Below are 23,267 nucleotides of genomic sequence, written 5' to 3'. Positions count from 1 at the left end.
ATTCTGTTGGTTGAAGTAATCATAGGTCCTCTTACATTCAAGGGTTGGGACATAGATTCCCCCCCCCCCCAATCTTGATGGGAAGAATGTCAAAGGATTTATAACCATGTTATAAATTAAAACACATACTTCTGTTGGCACAGAAGTTGAAAAATTTGGAATGAATAGTGAAATAAGCCAGGGAATTCAGAAATAAAACAAGGTATGTAGTAATAGACTGGTATTTTGCTATATGCAGATATAGTATCTTAATATATTGTTTAATAGATCAAACGTGTTTTAACTCAGAGAAAAAATAATTTTGTTAAGTGAAGCTAGTATTATTGGCTAACCTAGAGGAATACAAATCTTAACCCAACCTCACAATATATACTTAAATAAATTCTAGAGTCTAGTAAGAGTTTGAGGATTGAGGGATTGATAGAAGGAGGTTGTTAACTTTGTCTTTATATAATTTTTACAGTCTTAGTAATCACCTTAGCACTATTACCTTGGTTAAAAAGTAACTGAGGGAGAGGGTATAGAGCTCAGGGGTAGAGCACTTGCTTAGTACACAGGAAGTCCTGGGTTGGATCCCCAGGACCTCCATTATAAAATAAGTAAACAAATAAACCTAATTACCCCTCCCCCAAATAAAATAGTTGCTTAGTAAATAAAAATTGGTTCTGAAAGAGAAGATTGGAACTCAAGAACATACAGGGAATAGATCTTAACTATTCATAGTTTGATGACTTACATACTTTCTTTGTTTTCTTTTTTGATCACAGGCAAAGCCGTTTTCCTGGCTCGAGATAAGCACCATTTGGCTGATCTAAGCCATCTTATTCGCCATGAAGCCCCATACCTGTTCCAGAAGTATGTTAAAGAGTCTCATGGAAGGGATGTACGTGTCATTGTTGTGGGAGGCCGTGTGGTTGGCACCATGTTACGCTGTTCAACAGATGGGAGGATGCAAAGCAACTGCTCACTAGGTAAGAGCAATGCAGCTGTCTGTCTAGGATATACTAAGGGTTATTCAGTGAATATTCGTATATAACTCACCTTTTACTTCATATGTTGAAAAACATCTTTCACATGTAAATATGATTAATAGACTTCCCACGAATATGATAAATAAACTAGAGTTGTTTTTCTAGCAATGAGGTTGGATTTCTCTGGAACCTAAATTAGCTTTCACCCAGGCTCAGTTTGTACCCCAGTTCACACATGTGTGAAATGTCTACCAGATTCCCTCTTTGGTAATATATTATTTTGTGTATAATTGGAGTTCATTTAAGCTGTGTCCTAACCCATTCTACCCATTGGTCCAAAGAGCATTACTGATTTTGATTTGCTTAAATATATGTCTTCTGAGCTCTCTTACTGTTGAAGTGCCTCAGAGCTTGGTGTGGGTTTTTCTTATCTGTTTACTTCACTTTCTTGAAAAGTAATCTTATCTAGTTCCTGGGTTTAAATGCCATCTATATGTTGTTATTTTCAAAGGCTAGAATTTAGGCTTGCTTCCTTTTTGTTTTTTTGTTTTTTGGGGGTGGGTAATTAGGTTTGTTCATTTATTTTTAGAGGAAGTTCTGGGGATCGAACCTAGGACCTTGTGCGTGCTAAGCATGTGCTCTACCACTAGAGCTATACCCACCCCCTTAGGCTTGCTTTCTAAACACCAAGCTCACATAAATCACTTCCTCTCAATATCTCCAAGTAGTTGTCTGTTAGACATTTTAATCTTAACATATCTAAAACTGAACTCCTCATCTAACTCCCCTCCCAAGTGTTATACCCAATTTTCTCTTTATTGTTTAGAGAGAAACTCTTTCTAGTTAAGACCAAAATCCTTGGAGTCACCCTTGATCCCCTCTCTAGTCTAACACCTCGTATCCAAACTCTTTAAAACACCTCAACATCTCTACTCTCAAAATGCATGACCTCTGTTCCCTTTCCTCCAATGAGAGGATTACAACAGTTTAACTTTCCTTCTTACTCCTCCCTTTTGATTCATTCATTTATTGAACAAATATTTTTGAGTACCTCCAAGTGTCGAGTACAATTCTAGCAGTATTTTGTATATAACATCAAACAGTGCAGACAAAAATTGCTGCGTGTGGCTTTACATTCCATTGTTTTGCTGAAACCATTTAATCGTTTTAGTTTAAGTCTGTATTAGAATTTGTTGTATTATATGTCTCTTCTGTTTCAGAAATCTTTATGTAGCACTTACATTATCCACTCCCAGGCAGTCTTCATCTTTTGAGAGTTAATTATACCTGTATTGCCAGAATCATTACTCATCACTATTTACTCCACATCTGTATCTTCCCCTATCTTGAGTTTTCTATTCTCAGTCATTTGCTTTTATGTTAATATCTTTCGTTGATTATTTTCCCTGGATAGTGTATGTGAGTGATAGACATCTCATAGCTTGCTTTCTTTCTCAAAGGAGAATATGTTGGCTGAGATAGGGTTTTTAAATCATGAGTCTTGCTTCAATTCTACTGCCTTATAGTTTACACTTTTGTAATTGAATGCCCAAACCTACTCTGATTTTTTTTTGGGAAGGGGGGCGGTGCAGGTAATTTATTCTTCGTAAGTTTGTTTTTTGTTTTGTTCTCCTTTTTTGGTTGTTTTATTTTAAGACCTCAACTATTTTGTCAGGGTATTTTTACATATTTGTCTTTTCTTAGTCTGTCCAACCTGGATTTTATCAAGTTGTGTCTATCAGACTCAGTTTTTCTAAGCTTCAGGAAGATTTTTTCTTTAATTAATGCCTCTCTATTTCTCTCCTTCTGGGGGAGGAGTTTTTCTGATTCAGTTATCCAGTTTTTTAAATCTTTCTTTTGTGATTTCACCTCTAGTTTTTTGTATATGCTTTGAAATATGTCTTACGCTAGATTTTCTAAGTTAAAAGTTAGACTCCCAGTAGTAATAAATTCTCCTTCAGTTCCTCTCTTGAAGTTTTAGTTAGATAATCATAGTTTTGTTTTAGCTTCAGAAAGTCTGGTGGGGAGGGTATAGCTCAGTGGTAGAGTGTGTGTGTACCATGCACGAGGTCCTGGGTTCAATAAGCATTTATTATTAAAAAATAAATAAGTAAACCTAATTTACCCACCCCCCCAAATTTTTTAAAAACTCAGAAATTTAAAAAAAAGAAGAAAGTCTTGAGCTTACTTCTTTTATTCAAGTTGTAGGTGGCTATTATTTTGTCCCTATTGTCACATTATGTCAGAAGTCTGCTCTGATCATTTGGAGCATTCCAGAAGTCCTCAGTCCTTCAGATGCTGAGAAGCAGAGTCATTTAATTCATTGACTAGTGTGCCAGTTCCCTACTAAGGTAGTTAAAAGACACCTTCCTGTTTCCTGGACTCCCCTACCCTACTCTTCTGTGCATTTACTTTTTGGCCTCTCTGAGGTCAGGCATACTCACAGAGTACTGATGTCAGCTTTCCTCCTGTGTATACACAGAGCTCTTTAAGTCAAAGTTTTGTCAAAATTCTTTGCTTTCTAGTCCTTGTCTGGAGCTTCCTGAAGCTGGTCTCCAAATGAGAAAATCTAGTTCTGATTCTTTTCTCTCAGATACCAGTAAAATGCAAGATCTCACCTACATGCAGCCAGCTACCTTAAGCCCCAGATTCCTTTTCGCTGAGGAATGGCAAATAGATTAGAATAAGGACTGTAGAGGAAGGGAACCATGTTCAGGTCACCCTTTCTCTAGATTCTATCCTCTATCCCTATTATGCATCTCTGTTGTTTTTACAAGTCAAAATACTGATAAACTGATAAAAACAACAACAAAATTAAGTGGTTTAACTGTATTTATACAAAAATTCCATGTTGCTGCATGTATGTAGTATAGAATTCAGTGAAAGCTTTAATATCTTCAGAAAAAAAAGCATATTGAAAAAGTACAGTCATCAATTTGTTGAGAGACTAGTTGGAAGGGGATTCCCTAATGAAGGAAGCTTGGACTTCAGAGTCCCAGTGACACTAGAATAGCACCTTTGTTTTTGCTACTGTTTAGAAGAGGTTAGCCTTAAAGGCCAGCCTTAGTGCTACTCCAATAATTAATCATTTTGGTAGCTTCTTACCTTGTTTCTCTTTTTCCAGGTGGTGTGGGGATGATGTGCTCATTGAGTGAACAAGGGAAGCAGCTAGCTATCCAGGTGTCTAATATCCTGGGAATGGATGTATGTGGCATTGACCTGTTGATGAAAGATGACGGCTCCTTCTGTGTCTGCGAGGCCAATGCAAATGTAGGTTTCATCGCCTTTGATAAGGCTTGTAATCTAGATGTAGCTGGTATCATAGCGGATTATGCCGCCTCCCTTCTGCCCTCTGGCCGGCTCACCCGGCGTATGTCCCTGCTCTCCGTGGTGTCCACGGCCAGTGAGACTAGTGAGCCGGAGCTGGGTCCCCCAGCCAGCACTGCTGTCGACAACATGAGCGCAAGTTCCAGCTCTGTCGACAGCGACCCTGAAACCACGGAGCGAGAGCTGCTCACCAAGCTCCCAGGGGGCCTATTCAACATGAACCAACTGCTAGCCAATGAAATCAAACTCCTGGTGGAATGACTCCACCGGTAAATAATTAACCAACAAAATCCTTGTAAAACTTTCTTTTTCTTCTTTCTATTTTTCTTTCTTTCTTTTTTTTTTTAAACCAACTTGCAATGCTGTTCATGGAAGATGCTCAGGAAGATGAGAGAAAATTGAGTAGAATTAGTTAGGAGAAAAGAAAGGGGAGATAGACGAAACCTCTGCTATTAAGATATTGCTGACTTTCCTTTCCAGATCCTGCAAACAGAGAGGCAGAAGAGGTGAGGTACAGGAAAATGTCAGGCTCTCGGAGTCACCCTTTTAAATTACTCAAAATGTGTAGGCTCGCAGACCATGGAGAACATAATTTTTTCATGGTCCCTTGCTTTTGTTTTTGTACAGCAGGTACAAATTTCAGAGTAGCAAAACTTCACATTGTGTTGTAATGGATAAGGAATACATCTACCTAAATTACAATTTTTTATACAAATCTGAAAATTCTGCCTATACTCTATCAGCTTTATGTTCATAGTTAAGGAAGTCTTGAGGGGCTCTTTTGATTTTTTTTTTCTTCATTTGTGTGGGAGGGCAACTTGAATGACCCAGTAAAGTTTTTTTTTTTAAATGACAAAATTGGCATGTTTGCATGATTAAAGGGAAATGAACAGTATTGCAATGTCTGGCACACAAAATAACATTTACTCCATTGTAGATAAAATTACACTAGTTTAAAATATGTGCATTGACTTGTATTTGTTAGTGTTTTAGTCTTTTTTGAAAGATATATGCTCTGTTAATGTTGAATTTTTTTTTTAATACATGCTAGTCTTTACATTCCCCGATCTATGCTTGCATCTTTAACAATGGCCAAAGTGAAGAAAATGCTACCTTTTTTGTTAACAAGACACTGACGTGAAACATGTGCATTTAAAGCCTTTTATTTTTTCCTTTTTTCTTTTGGTGTTTGGACATTTAAAGAATAAGGACAAGGGAAAATATTTTTGGGGGGCAAATCAAGGGCCTATAAGTTCCTAAGTATAAAGCTGAAGTGATTTCTGATACCAGCATTATATATTTGCATTTCTCACATTTTAGGAGGGGGTATATATGTGTGTGTGTGTGTGTGCGCGTGCATGCATGCATGTTTATGTGTTTTGCTTTTTGTTTACACCAACCAATCAGAAAGGGTAGATTCTAGAAAATGGAGCATGATGGGAAACAGTATTTTACTTAAAAAAATGAAACAAAACAAAACAGATGAGTTGTTTTCATAATTATACTCCTCGGGGTAGAGATACTCACCCAAAGGCATAAGGAGAATAGATGCTTCTTAGCTTTTTTGTATATGTATGTTGTTTGGCTTTTTCATTTTGTTCTAGACTGTTCGGTGTATGATTTATTTAAGGCTACATGCTTTTTTCTTCAGTGCTTCTTGCTGTGTATTTTTTCCTATTACACATAGGTTTTGGGGTAGGGTGGACTGAACATTTTTGTTTGGGGACTTATTTAGTAGTACTGAGTCTCTTATAGCCCTACTCTGAAGCCTTCAATACTCTCCACTCTTTATATTTCTTTATTTCTGAATTTATAAAAGCCCCCAAACTGCATATAATATGAGCCTTTAAATGTGGGTAAAACTATCCCAATGAATGGTTTGGAAGGTGTGTTGAGAAGTGGAGATGCTCCAGAGCTCAACGTAATTTTTTTAAACAGCAAGTTCCATCTCCCTTCAATCCTCTGAAGCTTTTACCCGAGTCCTTTCTTGCCTCTCCAGTGCTTTTTTTCCTTCAGATGGACCTTTACATAATTTCTTGGACACTACTAGAGAGACTTCGAGGCAATAATTAAAAGATCAGTATTAACCAGCTCTAACAGAGGTTTGATCATGCTTACTTGTACAGTTCCCCCCCCCCCGTTTTAAAAAAGGAATGTAATAAAATTTGTTTTTTTCGTAGAATTAAATAATATTAAAATTGAGTGAAAGGTTGATTGTTGACAAATAGAATAGTACCTCTAATCTGTGCAGTGTCTCATTTCACCTTAGAAACAGATACAGGAGTTTCTAATTTATTTTAGGATATTCTAATTTCATCTAAAAGAATTTGACCTGTCAGGGTTACTGTGGGACATACTGTGGACTATGTGAGTACCTCTGACTCACTTGGTACTTCTGTCACTGAATGACCATACTTTGGAAGATGCACACTATTTGGGATAGAGAAATAAACAAGGAAGAAAGAACCACTTGATTAAATCATTCATATGTGTGTAGAGACCATCTGGTTGCCACATAGATTATGATACATACACTTGGAGTAGTTACATATCACATGTATTTAGAGTAATGAATTTGGAAACACAAATAGAAAAACACCCTCTCTACCTGATGAAAAATTCAAGGTTTGTGTTGGGTGGGATAAGACACCAGGTAATATGTAGGTGGCCTTTAAAAAAATGTTATCAAAATAACCAACTACATTATAAGAAATATCTGAGATTATTTTGCCTTTAGTTTTACTCGCTATCCATCCTAGGAATTCACATTATATTAAAACATAGCCTTACCAACCTATTTATGGATCATACACTCATATGTTAACGTGAAAAGGTCAGGAATGATTATCTTAGACTTTAAAAACACGAATATCCTCTTGAATTACCACAAAAAGAAAGGTAAAGGATATGAACAGATCACACTGGAAGAACCCAAATAAAACAGCCCATATATTTAAGTGAAAGTTAAAATATATTTACATATTGTTGAATAACTTTTGGATAATCTTTATTGCTATTATGAGAGGTAAAAATATGTGTTTATCAAATATGTATAAGCATTATCATGCCAAAATTTGAAATATTGTAACACTATTGTGTATTGTTAAAATTGTAATTCTGAATTGTATTTAAAAGTAATTCTTTCTGATATTGTTTTTATGTCACCCATGATGAAAAGTGGACTATATATACACACACACACAAATATGAACTATTCCATTTAAAATTTTTAATAGTTATTTTCTTTTGATTGATCATTTCTGCTGGCTTTAACTCCACTGAACTTTGAAATATTTCTGTATATGCTATCAAATAAGAAAATACCCTGGAACATTAGAAAAATCCATCAAGAGACTTGGTTTCATCAAGCACTTTATCAGACTTTTGAGAAGGTATTGAAGGCATTGAAAGAAGTAATTGACTTCCAAGATCATCTCTTCTTTTTCTCGAGAAGAAAATGATGGAAAAAGAAATTCTCTTCATTCAGTGAATCCCCGGTTTGGGGTTTGGGGAGCTTAGAGACATTGTGAAATCAAATCTTGTGTTACATTTTTCTCCTGGCTCACTCTTTTTGAGAAGGTTTATGGGCTATATGGCTGGTGAGACACGATCCCCTCCTAAGAAAATGTAGGTGCTCAGACAGGTAACCTCTGCTGCTACTGTTTTTATTTATTTGTTTGTTTGTTTGTTTAATTTCTTTTAAAATTTGTTTTTGTTGTACTAGGATATTTTTAATGTAATATATTGCAGGATTTATAACCAGGTTCACTGCTTTCTTTCTTTTTTTTTTTCTTAAAAAACAAAACAAAACAAAGTTTCATTTAAGATACATTTAGGCGCCCTTTGAAGCTTGGATTTTGGAATGTTTCAGTAGTGGACAGAAATCTGCTGTTGGAATCTTCTAGTCTTCCAGGTTTAATTTGAAATGTTTTTAGTTTTGTTTTGGATTTTTGTGTGGTATTTTATTTCCTTTATACCAGTGCCCTTTTGCCATGCTGTTTTGGGGTGGCTGCCTAACTCTAGTGAAAATTCTTTCTATATTAACGAAAATGTGGTGTTTTAAATTCCTTAATGTTTTGCATTTTTTAATTGTTTATTAAGAAATATTCTAACTGCTTCCACTGTTACTGTTCTTTGCCAGCCTTTTCAGGAGCCAAAAAAACAAAAACAAACAAACAAAAAAATACCCAGAGAAAAAACTTTCCTTCTTCCCCCTTCCTGATGATGAGTGAGAAGTATTGAGAACTTTCGGGGTCAGTGCCCTTCTAAACTCCCCTTCCCCCAATAATGCAGCTGTAGAATGAATGGTAAATGCAGCGGTTTGGATTCAGGCACAGCCCCAGCCTGCTGGCAGGTAATTTGATTCTTTCTCCTTTTTTTCATCACAAGGCTAACTTTACTTTCGTTTTAAAATTTCCTTTCTTTATGTACTTTGAAGGCACTCATAGGTTTGTAATAACTTTCATTTCAAAAAATAATGTATAAATATATCTAGCAAATAATTTGATTGTAAAAGAACCTTTGGGGGTAAAGTTTGAATTGGTTGGGATAAACTCAGCACTGTCTTTAGGGCTTTGCTTTTGCCATTTAGATATCTCCATTCCTTGCATATATGTCTATAATGAAGTATTTCAGAGTGTGACTTTTTTGGCTTTGTTTTTGTTTTGGGTTTGTTTGTTTCTTCCATTGTGCTACTCTGGCTTAAGCTTTTTCAGGGGTTGGTGTTCCGAATACACAGTGAGCTCACAGTATAAAGACATCAATTAGGAGTTGACAGGTATGGAAAACTAGTTTTGAAAAGGTAAAATTAGGTTCTAGGATATATAAATGGTTAAAAACTCACCACAGTCTTCAGTTGAACTTAGTACTTTTCTTTCTGTGACTTCGTTGTAAAAGTGAAAGGGAATGAGGAGACTAATAGAAAACATTTTGGTTATTTTAGGAGATTTCAGGAACAATCATTTTAGCATTTCTGAGTCACTAGTTCTGACAAAGAGGTAGATAACCAGCAGCTTGAGATTACCATAAAATAATGGCTTAAACATTTCAAAAGTTACAGGTTTGAGTAGATTGGAGAGCGTTTCAATGAAGATCAAGAAGCGGATTATTCAAGGCCATAAAACAGAGTTAATGGCAGGACTAGGACTACAATTTACCCTTTTTAGTGGCATTCCTGTTAGTTAAATATACTATCCCCTCCTCTGTCTACCCCAGTCCACCTATCTTTTTCCTCCTTTTTCCTATCCTTCCTAAAATTTTAGCCCTAATGTGAGTTGTTATAATGTTGGGAGAAAATCCTCTTTCAGGTAGAGTTTTAGTGACAATAGTCAGGACCTTTTCAATATATACTTCTCTTTGGTCCTATTTAAGGAGGCTGTAAGTCCAACAAACCACTAAATAGTGAATAGGAAATCCTGGCTTGTAATGCTCTTTCTGTAGTTGAAGGCATAAAATAAATCATTAACCCGTTTTGTGCTTCAGTTCACTTATAAGAGGTAGGGGTGCGCCTAAGCATCTCAAGGTAAAAATACTTATCTCTTGAAATGACATTTACTAACAAATCCTGGCTCCACTCCTGCAATAATTTATGATGTATACTAAATAGGCTTATACGGAAGGACCTTGTTCTCTTGCTGATAAGAATGGCTCACGTTAGATGTGCACACTATATGGTTGCATGGGACGTGGAGGATTTATCAACCTCCATTCTGCTGCCCCCAGGAAGATCGCTGACATGTTAAGAATGATCTTGCTTTCAGATTTCACCATATTCAAACTATATTAGATGGGCCTTATAAAGCGTATATGCCTGGCTGCTGTTGTGGGATTTGGGAACATGAGGGGTGGGGTGAATTGTTGTTGTTTTAGGTTTCAGTCAGACAGCCATCCCTGTGCCCCAGTTCCCAGAAGCACAGCAGGCCTCTAGGAGCATCCGTGGGAACGGCGCAGTCCTGACATCACCAACTCTCCTGCTCAGGCTCATCCCATATACAGAGGTCAAAGGGTGGGGTTTGAGATTGGGGGAAGGAATGAGAAAGTAGAACCAATGTCACTGCAGTGCCACTGTTGACTAGCCTTTGGTGCTTATGTCAGTGTTTGTTTTATTTTTTAAGTTGGCAAAAATTTTTTGGGGGGTAAAGGTAGTGGGAGGGTGGAACAAAAACAAGCCATTTACTGCTAGTTCATTATTATTGCTAGCTCATTATTGGATATTGTTCTTTAGTAGCTAATACAGAATAAGTTTGAAACCTAGACCCCAATAATAAAGAGAATGGGAATAGAAATGAATCTCAGGATGTTAACAAACAGAAAACATTTGTGTGGTGATAATTTCCAGTTCTGCAACAGCTGTTGTGTTTGTCACTCTGTCTCCCCTTTTCGCCCTAATTCTTCTGTGTATGTATACAGTTTAAGGAAATGTGAGTTTGTAGTGAGTCCTTTAAAAAGGACTTAATGAATTTATTAACTCTTTTGCAAAATAAAATACCCAGTGTTTATATGGGCATACAAATGCTACCCTATTTTAAATGTAGGTGGCGTATGTGTTCGTGTTTTAATGTATTCAGAGCCATTGGTCAGTAAGCAGTCCAGAACATTGAAAACTCAAGCAGGTAAAGCACCTAACCCTTAGTTTCTAGAATTACTTTGAAAAACTTTATTCCTGCATCTTCCACAAGTCTTTTGGTAGTCTCTGAACTTAAAATTTGCAGGAGTTGGAGACTACCTAGTCAAGATTTTTGTTACCCATTTATTCATAAGATTGTAGAGATAAGTGAAGAAGGGAAGTGTAACAGAAAAGAAATGGCTCCTTGAGATGGCAACTGCTGAATGTCTAAATCTTTCCACTCCCCTCACCCCTACCCCTGCTCCCAGCTTAGCATGAACATTGATCCATACGTGTTTTGATTTTCTGTGATTGGGATTTTCATTGTTTTAACTTCTGGCGGGGAGGTTTTGGGGAAACGGAGCAAGTTCATGTGTAAGTGAAACTATGAAATGTTAAAGGAATTTTTCTGTTTAATATGAATAGTAAGCAAGAACTTTTTCTATATACCCTTCTGCTGCAGCAGAGAAATAAACTGGTAGGTGGCTGCAGAAGAAGGAATTCTTCAGACTAATGGCTATTAACAAAATCTGCATAGGAGAAGAGACAGCATGACATACTACGTCAAGCAAAAGGGGCGAAAAATGGAAACAGGACTAAGATTCGTGGATCTTGATTCTAATGGTAAGTTAATTTCAATAATATGTTTTCAGTCTGATCCCATTGTTCCACAAGTGGTGTAAAATCATGAGTGCCTGTGAGTCCTTGATGCAGGATGAATTTATCCTAACTAGGGTACGATCATTATTTACTTTGGGAAAAAAAATAGAAATATGTAAAATTAGTTTTTTCTCCCCAGTATATTGATATATGTGAACCTTTTCCCCCAGGTTTACTGAGGTATAATAGACAGATAAAATTGTAAGAAATTCAGAGTGTACAATGTGATGATTTGACATATATATGCATAATGAAAGAATTCCCCCATCAAGTTAACACATCCAGTACGTGGACCTTCATGATGGCAAAATTGTACTATCAAAGTAAATGTGATTTTTTAAAAATTTGCAAGATAAATGTGCATTGTTAATCATTCTGTAAATATAAAAGTCTGTTCCCTTTTTAGTGGGAGCATTGGAGAAATAACTACAGAAGTATGTAATTTGACAATTATGGGATAAAAATTATCTGTTCTTCATTTGGCTATCTCCTGTCTGGTCCCATTTCCTTTCACTGTATCTACCCATCAGTTCCATTCTGCATGTTCACTGTTCACCATTCTCTTGCTGCTTTGTCTCTGCCCTGCCTCTCTTTTTCTTGGTTGTGCTTCTGCTTCCCTGTCTTGGTTTTTCTCTCCCATCTGAGTCTTTCTGTATGCTTCTCTTTCTTACTCAGGTCTTCTGGATTTTACTTTTCCAGTGTTGCCGTTTTTCATCTCTGCCTACCGGTTTTTCTCTCTGTGTTTGTCTCCCCTTTTTCATTTGTGTCCTGCATGTCTGTATCTGCTGGAGTAACTAGATTTATTTCCTTTGTGTTGACAATTACCATCAGACATGTGAATCAGAGTTCCAGTATTGTGATTCTCTACATCCTAGAATTTGATGAGGCTGAATAGAAAGAATTAAATGGTATTTGAAGTCCCCAGAATTAAAGAACATAATTTTCAATTCTTAAATTTATAATAAGATGTCGACCTGTTTAATCACTCAACTACTTGTTTAACTGTAGTATCTTTTTCTGTTGTGCAGTGAAAGATTTTAAAAGATTTATTTAGAAAAGGAAAAGTGCACCCGTCCGGATGTCTGTAGTGTCTTGTTCCTGGCAGCCAAGCTATTTAAGATTACGTGGACAGAAAGAAAGTCATATATGGTTCTTAATCTTACGTAGAATTTTAACATCAAAATGACTGATTTTTAAAGTATCTATGAAAACAGAAAGTGAGCAAAATCATTATTTTATAGACATTTACTTGAGAAAATCAGTTTTTTTAATTGAACAATAATTGACATGTGACATTATACTAGTTTCATGTGTACAATGTAATAATTTAATATTTGTATACATTACAAAATGATCACCACACTAGTTACCTATCTAGTTATCTGTCACCATACATACTTATGAAAAAATTAATTTTCTTGTGATGGGGACTTTTAAGATCTACTCCCAGCACCTTTTGAGTATGCGATACAGTATTTTTAACTATAGTCACCATGCTGTACATATGTCTCCCTATGACTTTTTAATAACTGGAGAGAAAAATCAATTTTTTTAGTCTTTCAAATGAAACTTAAAAGTAACTTTTTTCTAGGATATAGATGTGAACATTTTAGAAATATTTTTATCAATATATTCATTAGTATTTATTGTGTAGCACACAAATAATGTTTTTAAGTTTTATAGATGATTGAAACAGGGTATCTAGAAGAGAAGTCATTATTTAAAGAAAAGGAGTCCTTATGAAAAAGAATATATATGTATAACTGAATCAGTGTGCTGTACACCAAAAACTAACACAACATTGTATATCAATTATACTTCAATAAAAAAAGAAAAGGAGCCCTGACTGATTTATATATTATATGCAGAGATTTATATATTAATATCTGTAGTAACAGATTGAGCTACTGGCCGATAGAGGCCTGCCATAAAAATTTAGAATTTTTAAAGTGGAAAACTTAGAGGTCATATACTATAATCTTGAATTTGCTAGTAAGGAAACTAAAGTTCCAAGAAGTTAGTAACTTAACCAAGATTATAGAGCCAGACTACGGCCCAAGCGTCCTAAATGTCAGTGTAGTGCTCTTTGCAGTATATGTTATGCATCCTTCAGAATCTGCTGTAGTCACTGAACAAGTGAAGTGCTCTGCAGTGAGAGTGCTGTGATGTTACAGAGAAAGTTGTCACTGTTTGTGCTTGTGGTTAGGATACTGAGGCCAGCCGTGGGTAGCCCATTTCAGATGATTTCTATGTGTAATTAATGAGGACATTATTTACAGCATTTGGTAATAAAAAGTATCCCTTGGTAAGAGAAGATGCAAAGGCCTTCAGATTCTTTGCAGTTTCTGGTCAAGAGGAATGGATTTCTTAGATCCATTATACTCCTCTCCTCTAGCATACCTTTCATTTCTATTCTGGAAAATGAATTAATCTACAACAGAGATAAAACAGCTCTCTATTGTTCTGAAAAAAATTTTTTTCTTGCAGATTTTTAGGCTAACAAAGGGGAAAGTAGATGGTTAAGTGAAACGATTGTGTGTACTTGGAATAAAGGATCTGTGGTAACATGAAGCAAGAGTAATGGTATCATGGTCTAAATACATCGTGGATTTTCTTTTTTTTAATGATATAAAAAGAAGTCACCTTCTCTTAAAAAAAATTGTTTATCCTAATGCTGAATACAGTTTTACATAGATTGGAGCATAAGACTACACAACATTAGTTAATATGGTTAGAGTTTCTAAATTTTTTAAGAGTTTTGTCTTAATCACAAATTTTGGTTAGTATTTGGAGATGTCAATGCTTTAGAACTGAAAAAAGAAGAACAACTTGAATCTTAATCTGAACCAAAACTACTCACAGAGAAAAAAATGCGACAATGAATATATATATGTTCATGTATAACTGAAAAATTGTGCTCTACACTGGAATTTGAGACAACATTGTAAAATGATTATAAATCAATAAAAATTGTTAAAAAAAAATCTGAACCAAAACTTATTGCTCATCATATAATTTATTGAAAATGTAGTCTAGAGCACTAGAGTAAGAGAATTTAAGTTTAATTTTATTTGTTCAGGCATTTTGCTACAATAATTTTATGTGGTGTTGTAGAAGAAATGTTCTTTTTTTCCTCTTGGTACTATTTTTTTTGACTAAAAACAATTGCCCATATTTTAGGATTTTTAAGGAGTAATTACTGACACATGTTTTATATGATTGTATTTTTTTAATCATTGTGAACTTCAGTGTCTAAAATTGGGTATATATTGTTTTAATATAAATTATCTCTGTAGTACAGTTTGTCAGTCACTAGCAAAATAGGCTTACTTGGATGGCTAGCTGAAGTAAGTCACAGAACTCCAGGGATAAAGACAGAAGTGATGGTTATTGTGTTAGCAACATCTTGATGAAGTAGGTAATATAATAGCCATATAGATTCAACTGGTGATTCTTCACCTACTAGAGAGAACAAATCCAGGAAATCAGGAGAACTTCTCCTGAAGAAGAGTCAAGTAAATTTGGGAAATAAGGTTGCTCTTTTAAACATGTCCTAAGTTAAAGCTTTTACTTCTTAATGATAACATTAAATGTCTTCCAAGTCAGAATTGGAGTATACCTTGGAATACCCTTTGTCAGCTGAAATCACCAAGATACTAAGTGTGGTAATTCCAAAAAACCCTGGCTGTGACTTTTTTTTTTTTGGTAACCTAGACAGTTTGTAATTTTTTATTGTTGTTAGTTAATTTTCTTTCTTCCTTCATCCTAATTATGAAGACTGTTTAAATATGTGATGTAAGTGATTTGTGTGTGTTTTTCCCCCCTAGGTTCTTTTGAACTCACAGAGTGGATGAAGATCGATTCGACTGTATGTTTTTTTCAAATGGAGGATAGAAATGCACAGAACATGGACGCAGTAGCTCCAGCCTGTTTGATTTCCTGTGTTTTCCGAAATAAAACCACCAGAACTGGAAGTGAAATAGCGTGGAGTATGATCTGTTCTTTTGGCAGCTGTTTCTGCCCACTCGGTTTTATAGGAATTGACTTCAGTCCATAGAGCTAAGCTTGATGTCGAGCTCCACATGTGTCATTTTCTCTTTTGAAACCCCTTTTTTCTTGACAGGCTGATCTCTGTAATGCATTCTGATATGAGTACTCCTTTTGGCACAAAGATAGGCACTAAAATCTGTGTTACATGGATTTTCTCTTGCCCTTTTCACCTCAGTTTATCTGTCCATGCTAAATAATTGTTGCCTTTTTTTTTTTAAGTCTCTGAAGAAAAGCAGACTTTTTCTTTCTCACTCTGATAAGGCTCTGGCACACACTTGTCGTAGCATTGCTCACGACACTTAAGTCTTGTGACTGGAGACCTAGTTTACTTGAACTGTAGGGGATCTTCTACATATATGTGTATACAGAGGCAGCCCTAGGACTTTTGGCAAAGAATGGGCTTTGTAAGCAGATACTGATTAAAATTCTGATTTCATTACTTACCGTTTACGTGACCTTTAGACAAGTAACCCTCTGCAAGCCGTAAGGGAGTGTTTTTTTTAAAAAATTGGAAATAATTGTATTTATTTTACTAGGTTAATGTGTAAGGATTAGCTAAACTATAATACATGTATAATGCTTAGAACATAGTTGAGTATTTAATAAATACTGCCCTTTAATTCTGTAAATTTTGGTTATTGATATCTTATGCAAGCCCTACTGAATCTTTTCATCTTGGAATTGAAGTCTGTAAGATTTTCTTTATTATCTTTCAGTTTTCTTGTTTAAGTTTCTTTCACATTATCTTGTGGTAGGATCATTGTGTGTAGGTGTGATTGTGATTTCTCCTAATAGAGACTGATTACTCCTTATTCCACCTTTCATTATATATATATATATAAATTAGAATTCCTTATGTATATTATATATATAAATTAAAAAAAACGTTTTATCTCATTTTTTTCCCAGGTTTTTTTTCCCTGTCAGTTCATAACAAAAATACTCTTTTCTCACTCCTAAACCAAGAGAATTAACTGAGGGATATGTATACCATGTACTATTAGGAATAATTTAGGATAATATGACTTTTGCCAAAAATGGTTTGAGAAGACTTAAGTGTATCAAAACAAAGAAGATTGGGATGAAGCCAAAATAGAGGAAAAAATAAGATTAAAACAAGGATTAAAAATGCAGATGCACACAATCAGATTCTGTACCCTGCTTAGATAGAGGAGGAACAACCATCAGAGGGATTGACAGACTTACCCTGTCAAAGGACAAATTATAAGTATTTTAGGCCTTGCCACTCACATATGGCCTCTTTTTAAAAAAGTAACCCTTTAAAAATGTAAAAACCATTCTTGGCTCATAAATTGTACGTAACAGGCTGATCCTTACTGCAGTGGTTTTAATATATACCTTAGTCAATGATCTGTGAATTTTACTTCACTAAATTGAGGCTTTGATGGCAGTAGAGTTTGAAGTTACTTGCTATGGTAGGAAAGCAGATGTATTGAAATTCTGTGCAATGAACCAAGAATGGTGCTTTGGTAGTTACAGAAGATGAAAGAGTTGATATTCCCATTAAAGTTAGCCTAACTTGACATACCTGAACAGGAAGGTGGAATTTGTATGACCAAAAAGTGTTAAGGCACTGAATCTTTCAGAGTTCTTAAGACTTGAAAGCTCAGTAGATAAGGACTTAGGTACTACAAACAGATGGCCCTGGTGGGTTTAATTTTTTTAGTCCTATACTCAGCTACTAATTACACAGGAAGAATCCTTTAAAGGTGAGAGCTTTGTGAAGCAGGCTTATAGAAGCAACAGGAGTACTTAGCTATCGCATGACATCTAAAATGTACATGGTATAATTTTGAGAGACATCATGGATTAAGCCATTGAAATCTATGTTTCTGAAAGTTTTGTAGGGTCAAGAGATGTGGATGGTTTTGCATAATCTTCCCCACTTGTTTATTGTAATTTTAAAAGTTTATTGTTAGAGCTACACGCTGTTTGCACCAGGTTTTCTTTTTTTCCCCAGCTTTACTGAGATATAATTGACATACAATGTCATATTAGTGTATAACATAACGTGTATAGTGATACATGTATAACATGATTTGATGTATATGTATATTACAAGATTACTACAAGTTTAGTTACCTTCCATCACCTCACATGGTATTTTTTTTTCTTGTAATAAGAACTTTTAAGATCTACTCTCAGCAAATTTCAGATATACAGTACAGTTCTGTTAAATGTAATCACCACGTTGTGCATTACATCCACAGAACTTACTCATCTTTTGACCACTTAATTACCCATTTTCCCACCAACATGTGCAAAGCTTCTCTTTTCTCCACATCCTGGCATTTATCTGTCTTTGTTTTGATGATAGCCATTCTAACAAGTGTGAGATGATATCTCAGTGTAGTTTTGATTTGCATCTTCCTGATAAGTGACATTGAACACCTTTTCGTGTATCTGTTGGCCATTTATATGTTGTTTTTAGGAAAATGCCTTATCAGTTCCTCTGATCATTTTTTATATTGAGTTTCATTTGCTATTGAGTTGTGTACAAAGAACAAAAAAGTTCTTTATTTTTTTGATAAAACCCCTTGTCAGATACATGATTTTGTAAATATTTTCTTCTGTTCAGTACATTGTCTTTTCATTTTGTTGATGGTTTCATTTGCTGGGCAGATGCTTTTTAGTTTGATGTAATCCCACCTGTTTGTTCTTGCTTTTGTGGTGGCAAATCCAAAATGTCATTGCCAAGACCAGTGGTAGGGAGCTTACTGCCTATGTTTTTCTTCTAGGAGTTTTATGTTTTTAGCTCTTATGTTCAACTCTTTAATCCCTTTTGAGTTGATTTTTGTGTATAGTTTAAGGTAGGGGTTCAATTTCAGTCTTCTTGCATGTAGGCTGTCTAGTTTTCCCAGCGACATTTGTTGAAGAGACTGTCCTTTTCCCATTGTGTATTTTTGGCCCCTCCATTACAAATTAATTGACCATACATGTGCGGGTTTATATTTAGGCTTTCTATTCTGTTCCACTGGTTTATGTGTCTGTTGTTATGCCAGCACCATACTATTGATTACTATAGCTTTGTAATACAGTTTGAAATCAGGAAGTGTGGTGCAGTGCCTCCAGCTTTGTTTTTTTGCATCAGGTTTTCTTGAAGAGATCTGAGTGGCACACCTGTGGCACCCACATTCCACCTCATACACGCTGCACAGACAGACCTCTTCCCACGTGTTTGGGGAGCAGCTTCTCCACAGTTCCACGAGCCTCTGATGTAAACACTGCATTGCATCTTTACCCTCCAGTGGCACTTACAGTATCATAAGATCTGCAGATTATCTGGCACAACTTGCAGGGCTACTTGTATCACATCCTGAATCTTCTGTGGAGCCCTTTCTTGGCTTCTCAAACTTAGTTGCCTTTCATTCCATCCAATATATAGGCTGGGATAGTGTTTCCAGGCAAAATGTGTTGCCTCCACAATCTAGAGATCCACCAGGTATTGTGCTCGCTTCCATGTAGCAGGTCATGCAAACGTAGCAAGCTGTGTTTTACTTTGTAGGGGGTGTTCCAGATGCCCCTTAGTACTAGTCTCCTAAAACTTTATAAGAATGGCAGATCCCCAAATATTTGATACCACCCTCTGGGAAATAAACATGTCTCAATAAGGCCTCTGGAATGCTAAGCTTCCTTTTGCTCCTTTGTCCAATAAGTTGAAGTCATTGACATAATCCATTTATGTCATGTTCTTTGGAATGTCCGGATGGCCTGTATTTAGATTGTATCGTCAAAAGTGTAACGATGAACAAATCCCTGGAACAAAACCAACTGAATATTGTTCATTCCATTGGATGCAAACTATTTTTAGTCTTTTCTAGTGGAGATAGGAAGGAAAAAATCCACTTAACCAAATCAGTGGTTCCATGTTATGTACCTGAGCCCTAGTACCCCTGCTGTGTGTAGTCCTTGTCTAGGAGTAAACCAGCAAGAAAGTGGCTTTGGTGGATCCAAAAGAGTGTCACCTAGAGGCTGGCAAGCCAACTACGTCTTCCACAACGAGTTTTAGGAGAGGTCAAATTGTCACTGCCACAGTGTTCATGTTAGACAAATAGTTCTCTAGAAGAGAATAAACTGTAAAGCAAAGTCCAACACCTCTCCCCCTCCTCCTGACCTTACTTCCTAGAGGGAATCACTGTTATTTTCTTGTATATCCTCCCAGAATTTCTGAGTTCATTTATAAGCATGTCTTTTTTTCTTAGCCCAGTGTTGCATAACTTTACAATATATTACTGAATATTTTGCCATACAAGTAGGTATACTACTACCTTGATTTTTTAAAACAGCTACATAAAATTCTGTTACTTGCTTCTACCATAGTATGGCCTAGTTACATGAAATGCCCCAGTATTCTTCCAATAAATCTCTCCCCCTTGTTTAAATTTGCTTTTGTTACATGCAGCCAAAGAATTCTAATACAAGAAAAGAGACCAAGGACAAGAGATTAAACTTTGACAGATTTTTCTTAGAATAACCAATTGAAAATTACTTGAACACAAATTGAGCATTGCTAGAAGACCTAACCTTCTGGAGGAAAAATATGTATGCTAATGGTAAGAAAACATAAGTAGTACCTAGGAAAACTACAGAGAAGCTTTACATGGTCATATCCCACAATTTAGTCACGTGATTAAATATCAAAGGATGGTTAAAAAAAAAAGTTGATTAAAAAAAAAAGTAGTAGTTTGATTCCACAAACCAGGTGACGTCTTGGATTGGCCTGAGTGGCACTAGATCTCATGGAGGCTAGCTAGACCATGATAAGGTTGTGCTAGGGAGAAGGAATTGTCAAGTCTGTGTAACATCCAGGGACTATAAAGTACTAACAGGAATAGTGAAGTCATTTTTACCAGTTGAATAAGATCAATTGAGTATTTAAACACACAGGGAACATATTCAAAATCCATTATTTGGCGTAATTAGGGTATGGGATTATAGTAAAAGCAGAAAAAAAGGCTGCCAACTAATTCAATATTTCCAAAACAATTTTTTTAATCTCTAATTTTATTTCAGTATATATTCCACTCCATCCCTAAATCTGTAGGAAAAATCATTTGAGTGAAAACACATGCCAACATATTAGTAAGAAATATTTAATGTTTGCTGGCACAAATATTTCATACATGTTTGTTGGCACAGGTTAAACATTTTATAAATTCAATTTATGTCTAAGTAGATGAATTAACATAATTCCAGACCACTTTATGTAAGGGATCTCTGCCAAAGAGCCTCAAACTAGGCCTAGTCTACACTGGACAGACCTGACTGGATAGTGTAAATGCATTATGCCCAGAGCAGATCTATTTTCCAAGTTCAAGGAATTTTCAATGAAGTAAATCAATAAGAGCAATCAAGCCTATCATTTGTCCAATAGTCTCTAGTAACCATAGCCTAATCATTGGACAAGTATTGTCATGTATAGTGAGTAAAGTCAAGTCAGAACTGAGTCTGAATTTCAGCCTTGCCACATGCTAGTTCTGTGATTGTGGGCAAGTTAACTTCTCTGTGCACCAATTTTTTTTTTATCTGCAAGAATGATCAATGATAGGTTTTTCTTTGATTTAAAAGTAATCCTAGTAGCATTTGGAACATAACTGATATTAAATAAATGGCTCTCCTAGAATTTCTCTCCTGGGGACAGTTAAAAACAAATTTGTGTAATTCCAGCAGCGAAAAGGGAACCCATAGAATGGGTGAAGATATTTGCAAACCTAAATCTGATTAGGGATTAATATCCAGAATAGAGGACTTCCAAAACTTAACAACAAAAACAACCTGATCCAAAAATGGGCAAAGGACTTGAGTAGACATTTCTTTAAAGAACGTGCATAATTGGCCAATAAGCACATGGAAAGATGTTAAATCATTAAGGGCGTGTGAAACAAAACTGCAGTGAGTTATCACCTCACACCTCTTTAGGATGGCTAATGAGTTTTGGTGATCTAGATCAGATCAGCCCCTTGTAACAGAGTTTCCCACAAGAATAAAAGGGAGAGGGGCAGTCTTCTTCCCTAAAAAGACACAGAAGAGACAATGGAATGAAAATGGAGAATATTAATAAAGAGAGAATATTATCTTGCTTCATTGGAGACAATATTTGAAAGATTAAATCCAAGACAGGATTTAAGTGACCTTCCAATGGTCACATAGTAGCAAATATTAAGCTACCTTTGGTTGACTCCTTGGTCACTGTTCTCCGAATGAGGATTTTAAGCATTTTGGCCTATTTTATGATGGTCTGGTAAAGGGAAGTTAATTGGAATAGCTCCGGGTACTCAGGAAGTGAGAAGAATGATCTTCCTTTGAGCCCCCGAGGTTCCTGTCCCCTGGTGTACATCCTCTATCTAGTTGCCTCTCCTTAAATGGGACTTTTGAGTATGCTAGGACATCATTTTCATGGTTAGCTTATGTTATATGACAAAGGGTAGGGGATTTTGCAGTTATAGTTAAGGGCTCTAATCAGTTGGATTTAAGTTAAAAGGGAGATTGTCCTTGGTGGGCTCAGCTTAATCAGGTGGACTGGTTAAATGAAGCTCTAGAGGACAGAGAGGAGAAATGGGATTTCCAGGAGCAGAAACACTCTTGGTGGCCTTGAAACAAACTGCCATCTGGAAAGAAGAGAGGACCATATGGTGAACAGTGAGTGACCTGAGAGTCAAAGCCTTCAGTCCTACAATCACAAGGAGCTGAGTTTTACCAACAACTCGTGAACCTGGAAAAGGAGCCTGAAACTCCAGCTTGCTGACAATGCTGAGCAGACCTGTACCCAGACTCCTGACCCATGAAAACTGAGAGAGTAAATGTGTGTTGTTTCGAAACACTAAACTTGTGGTAGTTATGTAAGTATCTTTATATTAGAAATATGTTTATAAGTAAATATATACTTATTAAATACACTTAATATCATCTAAATATTTACACATATGTCTTTTACTATAAATCATATTATATCATGTATAAATATATTTCATGCTATAAATTATTTATAATACATGGACCCTGTGGCAGAATTGTGCCGCCTTTGTCTGATGGTGGGGTAACATTCTGGGCAGAGCTTACAGCTTACAGCTTTACAGGCATAGAGGTCCAGTGTGTGGCACGATTTGGGGCAGTAGGATTGTGTAATGGAAAGAGCACTGGACTGAGAGACAGGAAGTAGTACTCGATTCTGCCTCAGCCATTGACTCATTGAGTAACCCTTAGGATAAGTCACTTAATTTTGAGAAGCTTCAGTTTCCTCATCAGGAAAAGGAATTAGACTGGGTTCATTCTGATGTGCCTTCTAGCTCTCACCTTCTGTACTAAATGTGTCAGTTATGTGTAGGATGTAGTAAAACCTGGAAGGGAGGATAAGCTTTCCAGTGGTAACATATAGAACTAAAAGAACTAAAATGTGCTGTGTGCACACAAAGCCCAGGTCAGAAAAGAGAAGCAACAGAGACAAATTTATGAGAAAGATGAGGGATGAAGACAGGGAGCTAGAGAGCAGAGGAATGGGAATGAGACAGTCTATAGGAGCCGGGTCCCAAAATCAAGGAGGCCATGAGTTTCTCCATGCGGCTAGAATGTGAGTTGTGAGAAATTGCACTTGCCAATTTATGGCTACTCAAAGGATGACAAGCAGTAAATAACCC

General features: G+C 36.1%; 1 protein-coding gene across 8 annotated transcripts in view; it reads left to right on the top strand.

Moving 5' to 3' along the window:
* Window positions 1-15,542, top strand: part of RIMKLB (ribosomal modification protein rimK like family member B) — a 94,479-nt gene extending 78,937 nt beyond the window's left edge. For 4 of the 8 annotated variants that reach the window (XM_072954190.1, XM_072954186.1, XM_072954188.1 and 1 more), the window contains 4 exons: window positions 768-971; window positions 4,096-8,652; window positions 10,832-11,526; window positions 15,390-15,542. In XM_072954190.1, the coding sequence (XP_072810291.1) occupies window positions 768-971; window positions 4,096-4,559 (668 nt within the window). In that variant the 3' untranslated portion in view covers window positions 4,560-8,652; window positions 10,832-11,526; window positions 15,390-15,542. The remainder of the gene's footprint in view (window positions 1-767; window positions 972-4,095; window positions 8,653-10,831; window positions 11,527-15,389) is intronic. The other 4 variants (XM_072954189.1, XM_072954187.1, XM_072954193.1 and 1 more) reach the window with 4 other exon arrangements.
* Window positions 15,543-23,267: the final 7,725 nt, after the last annotated feature.

The sequence above is a fragment of the Vicugna pacos genome, chromosome 34 (assembly GCF_048564905.1).
Source record: "Vicugna pacos chromosome 34, VicPac4, whole genome shotgun sequence".
NCBI lineage: Eukaryota > Metazoa > Chordata > Mammalia > Artiodactyla > Camelidae > Vicugna > Vicugna pacos.
The sequence above is the reverse complement of the archived record's forward strand: the minus strand, read 5'-3'. Positions and strand labels throughout refer to the sequence as shown.